At 39.7% G+C, this 21,631-nt stretch overlaps 2 protein-coding genes across 9 annotated transcripts; one reads left to right on the top strand and one right to left on the bottom strand.

Annotated features, from left to right (window-relative positions):
• The first annotated feature begins 1,076 nt into the window (after positions 1-1,076).
• Positions 1,077-13,238, top strand: LOC103718683 (F-box protein At5g03100-like). 7 transcript variants are annotated; one of them, XR_005507124.3, is made up of 5 exons: positions 1,077-2,183; positions 2,293-2,457; positions 2,539-2,676; positions 6,426-6,608; positions 11,286-13,238. XR_005507124.3 is itself a non-coding variant. In XM_039116467.3 (4 exons), the coding sequence occupies exons 1-4, from the start codon at positions 1,176-1,178 to the stop codon at positions 6,519-6,521; spliced, it is 1,380 nt and encodes a 459-aa protein (XP_038972395.1). In that variant the 5' UTR covers positions 1,077-1,175; the 3' UTR covers positions 6,522-13,238. The 7 variants fall into 7 exon arrangements, 5 of the variants coding, with proteins under 5 accessions (XP_038972395.1, XP_038972394.1, XP_026664905.1 ...); XR_015968135.2 differs by having other exon boundaries at positions 11,278-13,238; XM_039116467.3 differs by having other exon boundaries at positions 6,453-13,238.
• A 1,534-nt stretch (positions 13,239-14,772) lies between these two features.
• LOC103718682 (transcription factor IIIA-like) lies at positions 14,773-20,767 on the bottom strand. Of its 2 annotated transcripts, XM_008807600.6 has the most exons (7): positions 20,571-20,767; positions 20,019-20,195; positions 19,116-19,259; positions 17,090-17,369; positions 16,679-16,914; positions 15,749-15,892; positions 14,773-15,200 (listed from the first exon to the last, which is right to left on the bottom strand). In XM_008807600.6, exons 1-7 carry the CDS (start codon positions 20,577-20,579, stop codon positions 15,027-15,029), a joined length of 1,164 nt encoding a protein of 387 aa, XP_008805822.2. In that variant the 5' UTR covers positions 20,580-20,767; the 3' UTR covers positions 14,773-15,026. The 2 variants fall into 2 exon arrangements, with proteins under 2 accessions (XP_008805822.2, XP_088559177.1); XM_088703051.2 differs by lacking the exon at positions 20,571-20,767 and having other exon boundaries at positions 20,019-20,555.
• Between the last annotated feature and the right edge of the window lie 864 nt (positions 20,768-21,631).

Below are 21,631 nucleotides of genomic sequence, written 5' to 3'. Positions count from 1 at the left end.
AGTAACCTTGGGTAGAATTTTTCTTTTTCTCAAAATTTTTGCAGAGAAACTGTTCTCCGATCCGATAGAGTGTCAGTTGAAGTAGCAATAGGGAAGTCACACTTCAGTTGTCTAACATTTTAGTTGGAACTTATGCGTTGTAAAAGCATTTCCTTGATTGAAAAATGTGAAACTTCTATATCATGAAAGCATTTCTTCTAAGATTCAAAGTGCAACATGCAAACACAAACATGAGCTGTTTCAAACTATGAAAGCATCTCATGAAATAATAATATGACTTGGTTTGTAGGATTGGGCCAAGATGGTTGCTAAGTTCAGAGTACATGGCCATTTTGATCCAAAATTGATTTGTGATTACCCTTTGCTTTTTTAGGATCACTGTCCACCTTTGCATCCTGAGACCACCTAACTCTGCCCTTCCTGTAGATTTGCACTAGAGTCCTCAACTTTACATATTGTATTCCAGCTCATGGATTCCCCATTCTCCTTGCTTTGCTATTATTTTTTCACACCACCTTTTCTTTATCAATAATCTCTTATAAGTTTTATGGTGATAAGGTGGGAATAGCAAAAATCTTCCACAGCTACCTTGCTTTCTTTTAATATCTAATTACCTTATTTATCCATCTTATTAGTAAATTATAAATTAAAATTACTATAAAACAAATCAATTGTCTATAGTCCTTTCCATATAAAAGAAATAACCCATTCTGATTTTTTTCCCCCTCTTCTTCCAAAGAATTGTATCTAGAATCCTTTTGTAAAGTCTTCAACCCAATTTACCAAAGTTAAATAAATCTTCAAAACAAAATGTTTCTCTGGTTTGATTTTTCCATTAAATACCAAACATGAACTATTTCATAAAACTGTCACGACTGGATACCATTTAAAAATAATTAGAATTTCAAAACTTTTTGACTCCAGATCTTATATTTCATTTTTTTCCCCCATGCATCGCAAATATAAGCAAATCAATAAAGCCTCTAAGTTTGGTAATGTCCTGAAATAATCAAATCGGATTTGGCAGGTAGTAATGGTGCATATGTATCCATCATCCATCATTACGGAAACCATCCATGCTGTGCTCCTCTTCTTATTGTAATAAAACCCTCCCCTAATTCCCACCTATCACCTCTCTCTCTCTCTCTCTCTTTCTCGCCCCCGCCCCCCATTCCATGACTTTCCTGCTTCCCGACGCGATGCGGAAGAAGAAGAAGCCCCGGTGGACGGCAGAGCCCTCGCTTGCCTCCGCCGACTCTGCTGGCGCCGGCGATTCCTCCTCGTCCGCCGCCGCTGGTGCGGACCGCCTCACCGATCTGCCGGACGCCCTCCGCCTCCACATCCTCTCCTTCCTCCCCCTCAAGTATGCTGTCCGCACCGGCGTCCTCTCCCGCGACTGGCGCAACCTCTGGAAGTACCGCTGGCCGCACCCCTCCTCCCTCGACCTCTCCGTTGCCGCCGGCGAGCGCCCGGAGGACTTCCTCGACCGCGTCGGCTGCTGCCTCCGGCACCGCGGCCGGCGGCGCCTCGACGTCCTCCGGATCGCCTTTCACCCGGGCCTCCGCCACGGCCCGGAAGTCATCCGCTGGCTCGAGTACGCCTCCGCCTGCGGCGTCGAGGACCTCCACGTTGACCTTTCCCCTCCTCCCCCATCACCTGCCCCCGTCGGCCGCCGCCGCCCCCCTCGCCGCGACTTTTTCCACCTCTGCGAGAGCCCCAACCTCTCTCGCCTCACCGTTTGCGGATTTCACCTCTCCTGCCCCGCCGCCCATTTCAAGCGCCTCTCCTCTCTCGAGATCCTCTGCCTCCACAGCATCTCCATCACCGACGCCGCTCTGAGGAGGATCATCGCCGCCTGTCCGCGGCTCCGTTCGCTCGATCTCCGGTACTGCCGGGACCTCCGGCGGATCGCCATCCCAGCTTCCGGTTTCCGGCTCGCGAGCCTCACCATAGTTCACTGCCCCAAGGTCTCCGAGCTCACCGTCTCGGCCCCAGGCCTCCGGTCCTTCCGATTCAGTGGTGCTTATCTCACCAGTTACTGCCTCGATAACTCTTCGGGGCTGGAGGATGTGTACATGAGCTCCGGCGGCCTGGGTTCGGGGCTTCCTCGGAGCAATTGGGTGAAGGCCATCGGCAGGCTCTCCAATGTTAAAGTCCTGACCCTTTGCAGCCTTTCGCTTCAGGTATTTGCTTTCTTGGTGAATTGAATTGGATTCTGTATCAAAATTTCGACTTGAAATGTAAAGGAAGGAGATTTTTTCCCCTCAATCTTTGTCGATGATGGTGCTTCAGTATATTACTGTCTCGGGGGCGAATGCAATTGAGGAATTCAGGAACTTCCGAAACCTGAGAGAATTGCAGCTGCTGATGGTGATGATGACGGACAGCAACCTTACAGATATCTACAGCTTCTTTACTCTTTGCCGGTGTCCAAGCTTGGAAAGGCTTTTCATAGAGGTTTGTTCGTTGCTTAAGCTTGGATAGTATCTTAGAATCGGTGCATTCTATTCCTGATGTGTTGATTTGAACTCTGCGCAGCTTCCAACCAATATGTATGATCCCTATATGGAGAAATACTTGGAGGTGGTCGAGGAGAAACCTCCAGAGGTTGCTTTCGAAAATCTCAAGGTCATAAAGATGAATAACTTCAAGGGGCACAACAATGAGATTGAACTGGTGAGATTTTTGTTGGGGAGGGCTGCCTATCTTGAGTCTTTATCCATAGTTACTTTTCAAGAATTTGAGATGGATGAGGTGAATTATTATTCTGGTATGCTGCAATTTCTCCGTGACCAGCTGTCATACTTGACGAAGGCATCGGTGAATGCTAAAATAGTTATGACTGAGAATGATGATAAGAAGTTACGCCCAACACATTCTGAAATCTATATTAAAGTCTAACTCACCGTAAGGAGAGTTATTACAGGTCGGATCTGGCTATTGTCCTGTCAGTTTCTTTTGTTCCCAATTATTATACTCTTTACTTGATCTGCATTTTGCTTTTGAAAGCTGATGAAAGTGAAATTTTTATATGCCCTGTGCTATTATAGAGTTAGTGTAGGTCCAAACCGCTGATACCATTTTGTAAACCCCTTTCTGTTGTCACATTGACATCTATATAAAAGATGAATGTAAATTAATGGTTGTGAAAGTGCACATATAGGAAGTTTGTTCAACAAATATCCTATGAGGTTGGTCTTCAGCAAATGTTTCGCCAAAGACTTGCAGGTATAGGGGAGAGGCCACAGATGTTCCTGCAAAGGCTTTTCAGAAATGCTGCATTACTTGTTCACTTGATGCCCACAGTAGAGGTCTGATTTTGGAAAATTTTATCAAAAAGACAGTGATGTTTTGTCAAATTCTGTTATATTTTTTAATTTTAGATAAGAAGTATATAAGTTAAGTCTGATCTCGTGATATTGGTAAACAAATTCCACTGTAAAAATATCTGGATAAGAGACCAAGCTATAACCTAGTAAAGTCCAAGCCTTTGCACTATCCCCACAATTTAAATTCTAGAGGAAGCAGAAAAGATTAAATGAAGTGATACATATTGAATTCATGGGAGAGGGTGATGCTATATATGAAGCTACATAAGCAATTACTCTCCCAACTCATTTGTCAAACAATTATTTTAACAACCTAAAAACTACAATGCTATACTATTATGATCTGAACCCATAACAAAATCTTGTCGTGGAAATTGTCCCTATTTCTGAGGATTATAATGACAAAATTAGTCAAAACTTGTAAAACAAATGATTGGGCCTTAAAATCTTTCATTCTAAAGCATATTATGTACATCAAATTACTGTTAGCAGAAAGGCAATCGAATTAAAAGCTGTGAAGTTAAATCTGAAATGATTTCAGTGACTCCACAATTACTTTAAGCAAATAACAGAAGAAAAATATTCTTGCAAAAATCAAACAACTATACTCCAGTTTATCCTCCTTATTCTTCCATTTCATCATCCTGTCTCAGCATATTTGACACAACCACCAGATCCCGAGCTTCATGGAATTAACAAATTGACTTAATCTTTAAAAATACATAATCTTCTTCTAATCAACTTTTTCCTAGGCTTCAGTGCATTCTGTTGTCCTGTATGATGAAAATTATATGCAGACTCCCGTAACTCTATTATAGCATGCCTTTCCATTTACCATTCCCCCTCATAGTATCTGTCCCCCTTTTATCCCAAGGCTTATTGGCACATGAGCCTGCTATACCAAATTGAGTGTCGAATTAGTTAACAATTTGGAAGGTAAAAAAGGAATTGTGGTTGCACCATTATTCCATGATGGATTTACTGATGTTAGTTAATCAAGGTAGGCCAAATTTGTCTTCTAAGGATTCACTAATAAAAACTCACCCACTGACCACCAACAACGGAAGTTACTACTCATGCTAGTCAAATATTCGCCAAGTTTCATATTCCTCTCATCAAAAATTAACTTCTGGTCCTTCATGCCTTTTCCATCTACATGGTCTTCTATTCAGGTCGTCTAATTTTGTTGTAACAGATATTTTGATTGAAATCTGGTACTCCTAGCAATTATTTAGAAGCCGTGTTGTGCCGTGAGACCTTTCTGTCAATCAGCATGATAGGCATCCTGATTCAAACATCATTCTAATGGAATAAAAAGCCTTGATGGAAATCATATCCAAAACTGCCATCCCCTTGTTATAAACAATTGAATCTATGTAGCAATGGTTGTCCAACAGCAGGCGTCTTCCCTTTGAAAGAGTCTTAATTCTTTCTAGAACCAGTTTGTCTACATCTTTTTCTTTTATGCTTTACTCAATCATATATGCTATTGCCTTCAAATTTCAAGAAGAAAGTGTAATAGCTGATGCCTTGTGAATATTGTCTTGCCTCACTATCTTTGTTCATATAAACCTTAACATTATTCTTCTGTAGCAATCAAGTTTACTCCAACTCAACTCTTTTTCAGCTGGATTGTTTGGCTCATATGCATTCTAGGGACAACAAAACTCCTTATGTTGAGGAGCTTGACAACAACATGTATTATGGTTATTGGGATTTCTTTTGGATTGTCTTTGAAGATTTTGTAATACAATGTTGTTGCTCTACTTTACCTTCAAAAATGGAATGAGTGTTCGATATAGGGGATAGGATCCATCTGCTCTCTCTCTAAATTTTTTTTGCTTCAATTTAGAGAGAAAGAGCAGATATTTCTATATCAAAAAAAAAAGAAAATCGGGAGATGATTAAATAATAGATACATAGACATCTAAAGGGATGTATATTCGATTCCTAATTAAATTTGCAAGGGCATTAAATCACCATGCTACTGTCTGCTATACCCAGAATTAACAGCTTCCTATGCTTGGGGTCCTAACCAGTGTTATGCTTTTCTTAGCCCAAACCGTATATTGAAACTTCAATCCAACTGTTTAATCCAGGAAAATTTTTACTGTCTGGACGTCATGATATAATGAGTTTTTACAGGTTATGGTGCTCAATATTTATGGATTGATTTATGATCTTTCCAAAGCTTTAAAATTCTCTCACTGAACCATTTTCTGAAGCATGAAGTCGTGTGAGTTTTCATATGCTCACAAGCTTCTAGAAATCTGTTGTTATTTCATGTGCCCATCAGTACCTTTGTTTTTTTCATGTGTAAAACCAAAATTTCTATCAATCATGACATTCTTGGGAATTTGTATCTTTCTTGATATTGTTGCAAATTTCTTCATATTGTTGAACCATCGCATCCAGTACAGTGTTAGTACATTCAAGTACTGGCATTTGATTAAAGCTTTTTCTAACAGCAAATTGGTGCAGATATGTCAAAAAAAGTTAAAAATATGGTTCTCTGCTGTTACATTTTTTGAAGAACGTCATATTTAAAATTAGTTTTAATGGGAAAATTAAATCAAATAAAGGTCTGCTGTGGCCCTGTCTTCTCTCTTGAAGTTAAGAGGAGGGAGAAGATAATAAAAACTTCTATAAATTCCAATAGTTCTTATGAAGATGGCTGTTGAATTACTGCCTTTGGCTGGATGTAGGTAACAAACAGCAAAAAATCCTTTTAAGAAAATTCTTAAACTTACTCTATTATTGTTAAGCAACACTGTAACCTAAATAGGACTATGGATTCTAGCCACAATATGCTTGGTTTTATTGTGTATAGTCCACTGTCTACTATAATCCCTTTATAAGATTCTAATTTGACATTCAAGGACCATAATTATTATTTTTAGCAAAAAAAAAAAGGACCATAATTATTTACTTGATGATACCTTCATAGTTAAAATATGCAGGGCAGGAGTTCGTTTGGGAATGAGTACCATCATGCTTATGACTGGCATGCTTGCATTGTGATTTGACTGTTATCAGATGGCTAAATATTCTTACCAAAAATTGGATTTGAACTCTTAATTATTTTTTTTCCATTAGTTCAAAACTAAAAGCAGGCAAACACAGGAGGGCAGGAACCAGCCCCATAATCTGGAAAGAAGACTAGCAGAAGGCACCTTGAGCTATGCTCGTTGAAATTCAGTGGTCGTGCTCCCTTTTTTTTCCATCCTTGTCTGTTTTCTTCTTAGCCAGCTGGCTTTGTCATTTTAATTTTTGAACAAGGTACATGCGTTCACTGATTTCTTGACCCAATTATATTCATAGTTTTGATTCTGGTAGATGTTGCATGTATTTAACCACCTACTGCTCTAAATTTTGTTTTGTTATCCTATATTTTAGTGTGACATAATATGATATGATATGACAAATAACCATCTTATAAGGTGTTCGACAATTCTGTGCACTACTGTTTGATCATGTAGAGAACTAGGTGTTTGACCTAGAGATGTTTCATGATAATACTGCTCATTAATATACTAGAAGCCTTGCATAATTTATTTTTAATGAATGTTATCTCTAAAATTTTAGCCTGTTGTTTTCTATCAAATTCTACATTTTTATCATGGATTTATATTTTTATATATGTTAATTTTGTCACACTTTTTGTTTCTTGATTCACAGTAAAAGCTTATGTGGGAAAATTTTATACAGAAAACCTTTCTGAATAACTAGTAATAATATCAGTCTATTACCCCAAGAGGAACATCTCTCTGGGCTAAGCTCTACATGACATGATTAGATCATTGGCATGTTGATATATGGAGACTTTATAAAATGTTAGCATGGTTTCCTTTCTCTTCCTTCCAACCAACTGAATGTCACAAACTTACCTCGATCAGATAGTTATGAAGGAACAGGGATGATTTAGGGAATCAGGAATTTCATTCTAGTTTCCTCTTGATTTATGCTGATTATAGAGTAGGTTCAGAGAAATATCTACTGTTTTTTTCTCCCTGACAAAATTATGGTTCTTTCTGTTGCCCTTATCTAGAAGAATGCAATGAAGCAGTCTGGTAGCTTCTTGTTTCTGTCATTTTCTTTATTGTGTAATGCTGTTCCTTTTTTTGTGTGTTCAAATGGATGCTTCATGGGACTGCTTTCATTCTTCATATTTCCATAAAACGAAACAACTCCTAACTTCCTAGGTCTATTTCATCAACATGCTTTAAATCATGTTGGTCTTTTCCTAGGTCCTACTTGCTCAAACTATGGATCATGCTTGTGCTCATGCTTCTGATTATGCTTGTTTTCAAGAAGCTACAGTTCCTTCTCCATATTCCCTGAATTGCTCGGTTTGAGACATACCATACTATATTGGATCGGAACTGGTATGAAATTCATGTTCATATTGGTACGGACCCCATACTGATCCATACCAAGGCATACTGAGGTGTGTATCAATCCGTACCTAGGCATTCTTTGGGATTGACCTTTAAGGACTCTAATCAATTCTCACATTTGTGAACTCAATCACTAACTAGTCTTCTTGGATCTATTTTGGTGTTGTTTTTTTCCCTATCTTCTATTTTAAAAATAAAAATACAAAATTGGAGAAAATAATGTTTTGTACTATTGTTTCTACTTTCTTTTTTCAAAATCATTCCTTATTTTTGAAACAAAAAAAGTGAGAGCATGAAAATCTTTCTTTTAGTATTTTTCTAAAAACAAGGAACTCAAGTTCTTCAAGTAAAATCTCCTTGATTCATTGATACCCTTTTCACCATTGCACCACCATACTGTTTCCATATTTGCTGCCTCTGTCATCAATAGGCCTGTTAACGAGCCGAGCCGAGCCCGAGCTTGGGGAGGCTCGGGCTCGGCTCGTTTTATAGAAACTGGGCTCGGGCTCGGGCTCGGTACCGAGCTCTGTATTGGGCTCGAGCTCGGTCTTGCTTGGCAAAGCAAAAGCTCGGGCTTGAGCTCGTGAAGCTCGTTTCAATTATGAGCCCAAGTTCGAGCCCGAGCCCGAGCCCGAGCCGAGCTCGGGCTCGAGCTTCTTTTACATCCTATTATAGCTAGGCTACTGAGATGAGTGGGGAGGAAACGTTACATCCTACCATAGCTAGGCTGGATCTACAGTGGCGACGGAGATATGGCATCGCACGTAGGCCTGTAGATGGTGATGATTACAGTTTGATCTGGGGAAAAGGGATGGTTCATTCAAACTAAAAAAATTTAGAATGTCATTAATGTTATTGACCACGTGTCGCGACCCAATAGGAGGAGACTGTAGTGCTACAGCTGTGGCGCTGTTAAAGGGGTGGTGACGTCTTTTAAATTGGGGGTTTGAGTTTCCCACGAATATCGAAGCACTGGCGAGTAACAGCGGCAGATATTTTGCTTGATGGGAGAGGTGGGGAGCGCTCGAGTTTCCCACGACTATCGAAGCACCGATCCTGTACGGGCACGGCAACTGGGTGTGAGCTTTTAAAAGCTGGCAAGTGCGGGTGGGGAGAGGGAAGCGGGAAAAAAAAAAAGAGGAAACCGGCTCAGCCTACTCCGTGCAGCATGCTTAAAGTCACGAGCCTAAATGGGCTCACGAGCTGCTCGGGCTCGAGCTCGGGCTCGGGCTCGAATTTAAACGAGCTTCATTTTAAGCTCGAGCTCGGGCTCGTTTGACTAACGGGCCGAGCTCGAGCCGAGCTTTTACCGGGCCGAGCCCGAGCCGAGCCCGAGCAGCTCGGCTCGTTAACAGGCCTAGTCATCAACTCAACATCACTGCCACAACAGCTGCTGGGGGTGTGCAAAAAGCTTGCCAAATTGCGAACCTAATCTAAGGTGATCTCTTTTGTTTGGTTTATATCTTTTTTTTTTTCAAAAAATTCAGCTTGGTGTCAGTTTGAGAAAAGCTTGAATCAAAAAAATTGATTTAGTTTCGTTTTGTGTTTTTAGAAAATCGATTCAAGTCGACCAGACCTAACCCATGTGTATATATTTTTATATATATTCAAACTGACCCAATCTATATATTTGATTTTTTAATTTTTTTTTCTTATATTTTCTCTTTTATATAAAATGGAATTTTTATATTTAGACTATGCCCAGTCCATTTAGCCCATTCCATCGAACATCAACCTTGTATGATATGGGATTTTTATATTTAGACTTAGCCTAACCCATTTAGCACAACCTATTGAACATCTATCTGATAAACCGAATTGAATTTCTCATGTTGGTTTCAAGCGGTTTTTGTAGATTGGCAGTTTGGTTTCAGTTCCGGTCTTAGAAAATCAGTTTAAATCGGTTCGATTTCAGATTTATCTCCAAACTGATCTGATTTGATTTGTGCACACCCCTAGTAGCTGCCAACACCTCTATTGCTATTGCCACAATTGCCACTGTGATTGTCAGTAGAGTTGCTTATCCGGCGGGCCGGTCGAACTCGATTGGACTTAGCCTAGGTGATTGCACCAATTTTCCATGCTCGGGCCCGGCTTGGCCCGACCTTCAAGCCTCCTTCCCAAGCCCAAACCTGCTACATACCATGTTTTGGGCTTCTAGGCCGGGCCTTGGGCTTCACTAAAGCCTTCATTTTTTTTAAATTGCTTTGTTGGAGTAACTAGAATTACAGCCCAATGTTTTCTCTATTGGTCTAATTGGGATGATGTGTGCATTGAGAAAGAGAAAATTCGGGAGGATGATTTTATCAACTGACTGAGGTATGGTGGTCGGTGGAATCCTTTTGTTGGAGGCTAGATGGTGAGGAGATGAGATCGTCTCCGTTGTCGGGAGGAGAAGAGAGGGTGGCAACAAGGAGCCTTGTCACTGTTGTCGGGTGGAGTGGCGGGCGATGGTTGATGGCCTTGGTGGGGTGGGGGGTTGTTGGGTTGAGGCGAGGATGTGACAAGGAGGCGAGGAGAAACCCTAATCGAGATGAAATGAGTCACGTGATGGATTAGGGGTCTAAGGGTGGGATAGGGAAGTAATAATGGGAAATGTTAAGGTTACTTAAGGTAGTAAATATAGTATATTATATAATATGTAATATATTATTAATTTAAAATTTATATAATTGGGTTCGGGCTAGGCTTGGGCCGAGTCGATGTAAACTTGAGCCTGGCCCATTTAGATGGGCTTTAGGCCTGGTTTGACCCATTGGGCTGAAATATCAGGCACAAGCCCATTCTAAACGGTGCTGGGCTCAGGCAGGCTGAGCGGGCCACTCGGGATTTGAGCAAGTTTAATTGTCAGTGGCACGACCACCACCATGCAGCTGCCATCATCACTATTATTATAGCCAGCTACTACTACCACCATTGTCGCTTTTGTTGCCATTGCCGCCACCACCACAACTTCCATCACCACCACCATTCTTGTTGTCACTGACAAAAGGTTGGAGAAAGGGTTTTCTTTTCACAAAAATAAAAATAGTTTGACTGCACCAAATATGGTTGTCATTAAAAGCTAAAAGAAAAGTAGAAATGACTTTTTTTATTTCCTGTTTATAGAATTAGAGAAAGTGATTTGCAGAAAAACCTAACCTTTTTTATCATGACAAGAACAGGCTTTTTTAACTTGATTGCCTTTTTCAATATAATCTGTAATGCTGCTCTCCAAGTAGCTATAGCCAGTAAAGTACAACTCCCCCATAAGGGAGACTATGGACACATTGACCAAAAAAGGCTTATCCTTTTAAACCATTGCTTATTTATGCATTATGCTGCACATGAACCTTTCAGAGGAGTAAAGACTCGACAGAATTCCTGAGCATCATTTACGAGCTCTAGTCTAGATCAGCTCACACTGGTAGAATTTCTCACCTTCTGTATACTGGAAATTTTCTTTTTTTTTCCTTGCCAAAATTTGACTTTTTTCTATTTGCTTTCAATGTACAAAGGTTTCCTTGCAGATTTTTGCTATGTTAGTTATTTCTCATCAACATTTAGAGCAGCAATGCAGGAATGTTGGCATCCGCCAAGTGATAATGTAAAGCTAACAAAGAGAACGAATGAATCAGCTCAGTGTCTGGTACTCATGGACTGATATTCAATGATAGAAATCAAAACATAAAGCAGCAGCAGCATGTAAGCTTTTGATTTTGGCTCAATTCATAACTATGGCTGATGGGCTTGCCAAAGAGGGGCATTGTGATAACAGAATTATCTTCTCATGATGTTATTTTCAATGGATTGGTTGTGGCTTGTTCCTCCCTAGTTCTGGTTTTATTTATTTAGCCACACATTTTTGTGCCTCTCTTTCAGCTGCAATCAAGGTTTTATTTTGATGGGAATGCTAAACTTTGATCGCATACTGGACTTTTTTTCACCCTGGAAGTTGGCAATTGATGTTACTTGCCTGAGGCTAAGCATTTAACTTTCCCAAACTCAGAGGGCTCGTTTGGTTTGGTTCGCGGGAAAGAAGGGGGGAAAGTATGGTTAACGGAAAAATAATGAGATGCCTCTTGTTTGGTTGGAGTTTTCAAAGGAGAGAGACGGAAAAGTTGTATTCCCATGGGAATATGATTCCCACATTTCATGGGAAAGGCTTTTTCATGAGAAACATGAGAAAGTTACTTTCCAATAAGGTGGGAATCACTCCATTTTTATGTTTTTCAAAAAGGCCCTTCAGCATTAAAAAAGCATTAAAGAGGCATTAAAGACCTAATTTTTATTAAGGGCATAATAGGAATTATACATAACTTTCCCAGGAAAGTGAATGGCCAACCAAACATAAGCACTTTGGAAATTTATCACTTTTTCATGGTCAACCAAACATGCCAAAAGTACTTTTCTAGGCATCCTCTTCCTAGGAATTTGTTTTCCAGGAATCATATTCCTAAGAGGGAAAATGCTTCCCGCGAACCAAACGAACCCAGAGAGAATGTAGGTATTTACTTGCCGAAGAACATGAATCTAGGAAGGGCGGCCATGAAATACCAAGAAAAGGTGTTGAGTGTCACAGTTGTTCCAATCAATTCTACTCTTAGAAGATCTTGAAAGCATGACAATGAAATGTTAGTGAATAGCAAAATGATATGAATAGCTGATAGGCTAAATTATGACACGTTTTCAAATTAATTCCTAACACAATACAACATATATTTTGGTCAGTAGGAAGAGAAAAGATGGTTAAATAAATAGTAGTGGAGTGTACACATGTTTCAGATGTTTGCTGACAGAATGCAACATTCCATCTGAACCTCCAGTAGCATTAGTTGAAAAAAAAATTAGTAACATGTTCAATAAAGCTTTCTGAGAAAGCTAGGGCTTTCCTTCTTGCATGAAGTCCTTGAGATACTTGATACCCATTCCCAAGTTCGTTAAAATATCTAATTATGCATGATGCTTCAAATATCTGAAGGTACTCTCAACGAGAATACTTTTGATGCTCTATTTGGATACATGCATTTGTAGGGTTCGATCATTTCGGCATGGCTTCTCCCTATTTAATTCCTGCCACCTGCGTTGCTTTCGCTGTTGGTGGATGATCAACAGGGACTAGTGCTTTTGCTGCTGTCTCTGCCACAGTAGCCCATGCTAGTTCGTTTGGATCTCACTGCAGATTCAACCTTGTCTTCCTATCCTAGCCTCTTTCCCGCTCTTTTTGCTCTTGCTTTTTTTGTGCTAAGTTAAAATTTCCTCTTTTATTCATTCTAAGGGCGAGTGACCATGAGTCGTGAACTTCGTTTTCAGAGAAGAAGCATTGAGGGTTTCTGAGGAATAAACATCGTATGGTAAAATTGTCCAATATGAACAAGCTGTTGGTGAAATAGCTTGCGTTCGGTATTCAGCTTGCTTGATTGCTAAATGAGCTGAGTTAGACCGATGCCAAAAACTGTCCTTGATAATAGTCTGCAAAAACTGCTATATGTAAATTGAAATCAAAAGGTTAGTTTGGAAAAAAAATGAGAAAGAGAAGAAAAAGGGAAGGCAGGAGTGAAAAAACTGCTTTTGAAGAAGCTAACAATACTGGCTTTTAGCTTAATTCTGTTTTATGATATATATATATATATATTATTCAAGAATCAAAAGGTTGAATGTGGAAATGATTCGGTCAACTACAAAGTTAATACAGTTAATCATAACCTCAAATACAAACAAAAATTTAGATCGGTTATGCTGGGATCAAGCAGTCAATCTACAACCATGTTGGATCCAAATCAACATATTTGCAAATATGTTGGAGTCAAATAGATGGGAATTTGCGCGATATGCATTTTTCTTCTTTTTTTTTTCCTGATACATCAGAGTACTGAGATTACTCGGGTATAAGGACAACCCAAAGAGTCAAATAAAGATCTCCTAAATCAGGGGGTAAGGCATGAGTCCACAAAATTGGAACACCGTAATAAGCTACATAATTGGCAACCCAATCTCAGTCTCTTAGCTTATCTATGGATGTGAGTAGCTTGGAAGAAGAATTTTTTTTCTGTCAAGCAAATATGTGGCGATCAAGAGAGATGATGATCAGCTACTGCAACAAAGAAAAAGTATGGGTGATTCAGATTCCGCTGTGATTAATGCCTTCATTTGTTACGGTGATGAACTCTGATGCTGGTGCAACATAAATAGGCAATAGCATGTGTAGGTCCAGGTCCTGTATTGTTTGCCATGAACTGCTTTAAAGCTAATAAAATTGGTCACTTTTTCCAAGTTGATACCATAGGGATCCAAGTTGATACCATAGGGAATAGCTTAAATCTAGGTGGCTTTAGCAGTCCATGACATTCACAAAGTAGATAGACAGTTGCATGCTATATCGTACCGACCCGAATAAAATAGTACAAATCATACCATACCGAATTGGTTTGGTACCGGCATTTGATAGTAGTTGTTTTTTTTATTTGGGCAAATCAGTCGCAAGCAGCATGTATGCCTCTCCTGTTTACAGCTTTCAACAGCAAATCAAATTGCAAAATGCTTCCCAAGCACCTGCTAGGAAGTGTTTCGTGAGAAGCCCTCTCAGAAAATTATGATGATGTACTAGCAAAACAATTTTTTGAGTTTTAAGCAAATCTATGGAGTTTAAGGGTGGAAACTGCTAATAAGGCAACTGTACCAAGTGAGGTTACCAATATGTGCATGGGCGAAAGCAGGCAGTCTTCTAGTTGCATTCTGAAAAGTTTCCCAGGCTTGGAACTTTCTAGTATTGCTCCAGGTAATTTGCATAGTAGAGGACATGATGTAGATAAGTGAAGAGATCGGAAGAATAAAACTTATCAAATGCCAAGACACTGAAAATATTCATAGCTCGTGTTCCTACGGAATGAAGAATATTGCATATCTCAGATCAAAAGCCTAATCAAAAGTCACAAATTGACCAGAATAATAGTCTAGAACAGGATTCCTTCACTCCCGACCACCTGATCTTTGATAATACTTCAAAAATGCAGGAAACTTTCCTCTCATTCAGAAAATAAAGATGAATACACTGGGTACAGCAAAACTGGCAACAAACCAAACTGCTCTCAATTTCACTTAATCATAATTTTCACATTCATCTACAAAATGAAAATATGAAATAGTTTCAAATTTTAAATCTTGTATGTCTTAGACCAAAATTATACATATTGACAGAAATGAGGAACCAGGAGAAAGTATTTACAAGCAACCAAATTTCCACTCGCATATATATATATATACACCTTTTATGCACATGCACACGCACACAATGTATATAGATTATCTGCCTGATAACCACTCAAGGCTGATCAGAAAGCAACCATCTCATATAATATGTTCCATCATCCAGAGAAGAAGCTTGACCAGGGGTAACTACCCTCTTCCGCTGCAACGTCTCAACTGAAAAACATTTCCTCTTTCGCCCACCTCTTGGCCGGGCACGCCGCTGCTCGTCAGCCTCGATGAAGTCACCCTGCAACCAGACCCACACAAGATTACCTCTTATAACGGTTATGTGTAACTCGAGGCATAAGCAATATTTTGGTTCACAACTTCCTGACAACTTCCAAACAAACTGCTAATAGCTAATCATACATGGATGCATGAACTGAGGGATGCGGTGAAGCACTAGACAAGCCTTATATCATGATCAAAAGGTAAAGAGTAAGCATGCAACAGCTATAGATAACTATCTAGACCAAAAAGCGAAGTAACATGGTACTGAAAGGATAGATTTGGATTATAATCAAACCAAACAGTCAAAAAGGTAGCAAAATGTTGTTTTAAAAAGAAAATCCAGGTTGATCCATAACGATTTCCTTGTCCAATGAACATGTTACAAGAAACTATATCCCAGTATACTAAAAGGCTTAAATGGGTTCCACTTTGCCATAGACTTTGAAAGCCAAATGCTCCATGGAAGAAACCACCCTCATCATATTTCACCTCTATGCATGCAATGAAGACAATGAAGAAAAAAAAGTAAAATAAAATAAACATAAAAAGTAACCAATAACTTACTTGAACATAAACATGTACACCAGATTTCTCGTGCTTATCCCTCACATGCCTATAAGGGAACCTCTTCCCACATCCAGGGATTCGACATGCAAATGGCCGAAGCTCTTGATGGATGGCCTTGATATGCTGATTAAGATTTGATCTCTGAAAATGCATACAATATAAATGCAATTACTAAAAGCATATGGTTGATAAATTGCCAGCCACAATACTTTTAAGAAACAAGGCATGCAACATGCTGGGGGAGGCCAGCTGGGATACCCGAGACCCCTTAAATAGTGCAAGCAAATTGTGGAGTGCAAACTGATCATACTGCTAGGTTTGATGGACAACAAAATGATGCTTGTTTCACATTCAAATGTGACTTAAGAATCTGATAGTAATTACTGCATATATTTTGTGAACCTACCTAAGACTGAAAATGTTCTGTAGACAAAATTGAGATGTTAAAAATTATTAAATTTAAATTCATAAGCCCTGATAAGAAAGACCGAGAAATTTTCTTTGCTCTGCAGTAGGGAGCAGTGGACATGTGTTCTACATTAAAAAATAACTACCTTGAAATGTGAAAATCACCATTCATTGGAGCTATGTTTATTAGTTACAAACATAAAGGAAAGCTAGTAGAAATTATACATTATATGTATTTTCCTCTTATCTTATACATACATACACTTGATTTATTTCAGTAAAGGTTTGTCATGTTTAAAAACCAGGAAAGAGTTTCTTTTGTGCTTGTCTTCTTCAATTTTGCTAAATGACTGCCTACATATGGGTTAGATTTTGGTTGGCTATTTTTTCGTCTTCAAACATATGCCTTAAATCTGTACTTCTGACCATAAGAAACATATATCAATTATAACCATGATTTGAGAAGCTCAACAAAATCAAGAGAAGCAACCAGCCAGGGAATAAATTTCTGAAACTTACATTTGAAAATGTGTATTGGCAACCTTTGAAGCTACATTTTATTCTCTCCATCATGCTACCCCCTTCATGCATACATTGGTGTCGCTTTAAGTTTTTCTTCAGATATTGAGTGCCACAGACCTCACATTGAACATATTGATGCCAAGACTGTATATGAGCTTTAAGGCATTCAGCATTTGTGAACGTTTTCATACATCCAGATTCAGAACAAACAATCTCCACACAATCCAATTTGACTGTAGCATAAAAATTAAGCTTAGCTACCAGGTAAAAAAAAATACAAATAAAGCTTTTGATGCCAGAGATAATTTGAGAAAGCACAATTTACGTGCTCCTTGACTACGTTAATACCTGTTAGCAGTGTCTAAAAAGCAGGAAAAACTAAACACATGGTCCAGTAGAGTAACTTACCATGTGTATCCTCATGCTTCTGCAGCTTTGATGCATATTTGAATGCCTTTCCACACCCAGCTTCCTGACATATATATTGCTTTTCACCTTCACAAGGAGACACATCTTCATGAATTTCTTTCACATGCCTACCCATGTTAGACTTAATTGCAAACCTACGATTGCAATTCTCCACAGGGCAGGCAAAAAGTTTTCTTTGGTGCTGAAGTAAATGGCGAGTCAAATGATCCTTCCTTCTGTAGCTCAAATGACAATCGTCCAATGGGCATGAAAAGGGCCTCTGCAAGCAGGGAAAAGATTAAAAATACAAAAACATCATGCACAGTATAAAACTAAGACTAACAAAAATATCGAACTGAATTGATAATTAACAGCCTTATTTGACAAGCACAGGCTACAATAGCAAATAGAAATTGAAGTATTTCTTGTAGCTGAAAGTGTGCATAAGAATATATATTTCAGTATGAATTAGAAACAAGAATTCTAGTTCCTTGTTTCATTGAGCACATACCTTTGATGAGTCACAAACTCACTTATGGACAAATAACAACATGAGTGAAAAGAATTCAGAAATTAGCGCACGCAGATTTGTCATGTTCACATGCAACAGATGGAACAACTCAGTTTTAAAATAATAGAAAAAGAAATAAGGGACAAACCAAGAAGATTAAACACATCTCGCAAATAAACCAACAAGATGAAAGAAATTAAATGCAGCAAGACAACAGTACCACATGCCACTTATCATTAACAATAGGCAATTTAGTGGCATCACAAGCTTCCCATAACCACGACCAGTTTAACAGATTGTGTAGAATGAAGGCATTGAAATATTATAAATTAAATTCAAATAGCAATAGGATAAACTTTAGGTAGAATAGTTAAGAGCAAACCTCATGGGAACTGCGTGACTGAGGCCTTCTTGATGGAGCTTCTCAGGAGGTCCCCCCATCCTGATACTGGTCCATACAAGATCAAAATGCTGCCTCTTTGCATTTTGGAGTTCTTTAAATGGGATCCAATGCTTCACGCAACATAGCCAGGATCTTTATATCATTTTCAGACATTTGACATTCATACCTGCAAAATCAATTCATTCAGCCACGTGTATATAAATATTTAACACATATCTGTTAGTCATCGATGAATGACACTTATACATCTCACCCCCAATGTTCTATTGATTAAAGATCCACATCCCAAGGTAATCTGAATCCTGATGCTCTAAGATCACCACGTTTGGTATGCTATGTTCTCGTGATTAATGATCTCCGGATATCTAGAATTAACCTGTTTGGTATGTCATTAGAATCCAAGATCATTGACCATGTAATACCAAAACTACACTTCATATATTCCATATATTTTAGTTGTGGCTGAAACAATCGAAAAGAAGTCGGCCAATTTACCAATTGGACTAAGGAGCATTTTTGTCCCAAATTTCAGCCCAACATCACTACCCTGGAGTGATCTTGGAAACCTATCCTCAAGGATGGGTTTAACATCACCAAATTGGGAATAGTTTTAGGAGCAGAGATGATTTGGGATCATTGCCACATAGGATCAACAGAGTGCAACTAAACGCAGTATTTTGTCACCTTCACCCACATTACTATTAATCTTGGGGTCATCACCCCATACCAAACGCCACCTAATAGAAGCATGCATTGATATGTATATCTTAGACGATTGTCATGTATAGTTAAGGAAATACATTAACCACAGTATCTGAAAAGACTAAAGCTGAATTATTAATAAAATTAGGACTATCCCCATCACACTAGTGAATGCATCACTACTTCAAAAAACCATGAGATGAAAGCATTTCCATGAAATACTCCCATGAAGTATAAAGCAGTGGTTATTGATGAAATTAGATGAGTGCCAAAACCAGTACAGTGCACGTTAACAAAGAAACATGAACCCGCTGACTGTTACTTCCACTGAGCCAAAAACTATTGTCCTAGTTCTTTCAGTAAATGCAACAATAAAACAGAATTAAATCTGTGGCAGGTGAAGCAGCAACCTCAAGAGAGTGGCTCTGCATATGCTGCTTCAGATGAGCTGGTTTTCGGAAACTTGCACCACACTCCTGGCATGTATGTCGTGGCTGATTGCTCACCTCCTTTTCTTCACTGACTTGGTCAGTCTGTGCTCCTTTCAATACATCCTGCACTTTGCAACGATTAGTCATAGGTATCAAAGAACAAACATAAGCCACAAACTGAACAAAGATATTATATGGTCAATATCATGCATTTTATTAATTTATTAATTTTATTTATTTGATAGAAGGGCTCATAAATGATGAGCAACACAACATGGGGTAAACCCTGGTGAAGGCTGGCTCAATCTCAGGTCAGTTAGTCCAATTGCGAAGGACTTTAGCAGCTTGATAAGCAGGCACCTTCATATTCAAGAGCATATATGTTCCATAGACCCAAATGAAAGATGTTAAAACATGATAACAACTCAATTCAGCATCTACCATGCACCACTAAGTCCTATTTTCTGCTGCATACCACCAATATAGCATTTTTGAAGCCTCATTACCCTTCATTGGTCCCTCCCACTGTAAGCTATTAATATTAACCTCTATAGCAACACTACTTTGAATTTCCAAATTTATTTACTGTATGAAAATATTTCCCTACATTGTACAAATACATTTTGCATCCGCCCTCAAAGCTTCACATAAACCACTAATTATCTTCTCACCTTAAATTAGATCATCGACATGCCAACATAAAACTCAAGCAAGGTATTCGATTTATTTAAGTAATTTTCCAGTCAAAAAAGGACACTGCATCCATTACCTCTATTTTGCAAAGAATCCAAATTTAAACTCTTTTATATTATCACTTTAATCCACGACCTTATGGTATAGTGATATATAACTTATGATTATAACCCAGAGTGTGAGCTATACCTTATGGTGGGAAAGGATGTGACATCTGATAAGCGATTTCTTTGACCTGCACATTCCACAATATTCACAGTAATAACGCCTCATGTCTCTAAAAATAGTCTTTTTCTGCTCACTTCCTCCCTCAGCAGCCTTGGTCGCAATCCTACCAACCGGAGCGGCAGGTTCCATGGAAACCATCTGAACCCCAAAAATTAATGAACCAGTGAGACGCATCGATATAGTAAGAAATAGTCGGTAGTTCAGAACATCAAACATTGCCAAAAGATAACTAGCTGCCTTCCATGACATCAAAAAAACCAATAAAAAGGTAAAAGAGGCAAATTTAGGGCGTTAACTTGCCATTCCTATCCATAATTCCAATGGAAATCTAGCATACTCCAATATCAGCCTGTGATTTATGGAGGATTCGCAATTGTTCAAGTGAAAATTATATAAAAATGGGAAAACAGGACTTTTAACGGAACAAATTGATCCAAAACAAACATGTAAAGATCTAAGTTTTGACTTCTTGAGATCTCTTCGAAATTAAATGCTCAGAGAAAGAGAGAATACCGCTTCCATCAGTGCCACCCGTTCGATTCACCGTGGGAGAGACTTCGCAAGCACCGCCGGTCGCCGACGGCGAGGCCGATCGAGGAGAAGCAACAGGAGGAGCAAGTGCCCTGGGGCTCGGCGGCTCCGGGGTGGGGGGAGAGACCTAAAAACGCATGGGAGAGAAACAAGTTCTCCCCCATAAGTGACCCCAGCCCAGCCCTTTACCTATTCGGGTCCGGACCCAGACCCAATTCAATAAAAAATCAGATCAGATTAGATCGAGTCTACATATTGTGAGGACCAACCACATTAGGCTGGCCTGTCCCGACACCAAGGGAGGGCCCGAAGGCCCTCTCCTCTTTCGGAACAGGGCAGAGCCCTGTTCGAACACGTGACTCCTCCACGAAAACTACCGGAGGCTAGGATAAACCTAGCCTCCGCTTCGATCAATCTCATCCGCTGCGAGAATCGCGGCGGAGCAACCACCATTCGAGTTTATCCCCCTCACCCTTGAGCTAATCTCCTTTGGAAAATGTGAGAATCTGGAACTGGGCCCGGTCCATTTGACCGGCCCAGCCCAAGCTTTTGGCCTCACGTGCGACGCACGTGAGGGCGCGGGATGAAGGGAGAAATTCATCCTGAAGAAGCCAGGAATCCTGGTGATTTCTAGGGCTTCTTCCTCCCATTGAAGCCATCCGAAGAGGAGCCGCCAAACCCCGCCTCCAGTTTGCGATCTTCTTCCTCGTGCGGCCACCCGAGAGAGAGAGAGAGACAGAGAGAGGGAGCCGTTGAAGTCGGTCTTCTTTGATCCGGATGGTTCCATTGCCGCCGGAGAGGAAGAGAGCTGCCGGAGAGGAAGAAAGCCGTCGGATCTTCGACGGGGCTGAGGTAAGGGTTCTCAACCTCCACTTTCTTGTTATACCATTTGATAAAAAAAAAAGAAGAAAGAAAGAAAGAGAAAAAACGAAAGAAGAAGAGAGGGAAGAGGGGACTTACCCGTGTGCGGCCGCGAACGTCACCGACGTCGCTGGTCCCCGCCGCAGGCTCTTCCTCTCTTGAGCTTTCTCTCTCTCCTCTAG

The sequence above is a fragment of the Phoenix dactylifera genome, chromosome 8 (genome assembly GCF_051530095.1).
Source record: "Phoenix dactylifera cultivar Ajwa chromosome 8, Ajwa_hap1_PhDact_Kaust_v1.1, whole genome shotgun sequence".
NCBI classification, from domain to species: domain Eukaryota; kingdom Viridiplantae; phylum Streptophyta; class Magnoliopsida; order Arecales; family Arecaceae; genus Phoenix; species Phoenix dactylifera.
The sequence above is the reverse complement of the archived record's forward strand: the minus strand, read 5'-3'. Positions and strand labels throughout refer to the sequence as shown.

Coding starts and splice junctions, on each gene's coding strand:
- LOC103718683 (XM_026809104.4), top strand. CDS start 1,176: ATGACTTTCCTGCTTCCCGACGCGATGCGGAAGAAGAAGAAGCCCCGG. Junction 2,184..2,292: donor TTTGCAGCCTTTCGCTTCAG/GTATTTGCTTTC, acceptor ATGGTGCTTCAG/TATATTACTGTCTCGGGGGC. Junction 2,458..2,538: donor TGGAAAGGCTTTTCATAGAG/GTTTGTTCGTTG, acceptor AACTCTGCGCAG/CTTCCAACCAATATGTATGA.
- LOC103718682 (XM_088703051.2), bottom strand. CDS start 20,306: ATGTCATGGAAGGCAGCTAGTTATCTTTTGGCAATGTTTGATGTTCTG. Junction 19,260..20,018: donor ACATCCTTTCCCACCATAAG/GTATAGCTCACA, acceptor TGCAAAGTGCAG/GATGTATTGAAAGGAGCACA. Junction 17,370..19,115: donor TGCAGAGCCACTCTCTTGAG/GTTGCTGCTTCA, acceptor CCCTGCTTGCAG/AGGCCCTTTTCATGCCCATT.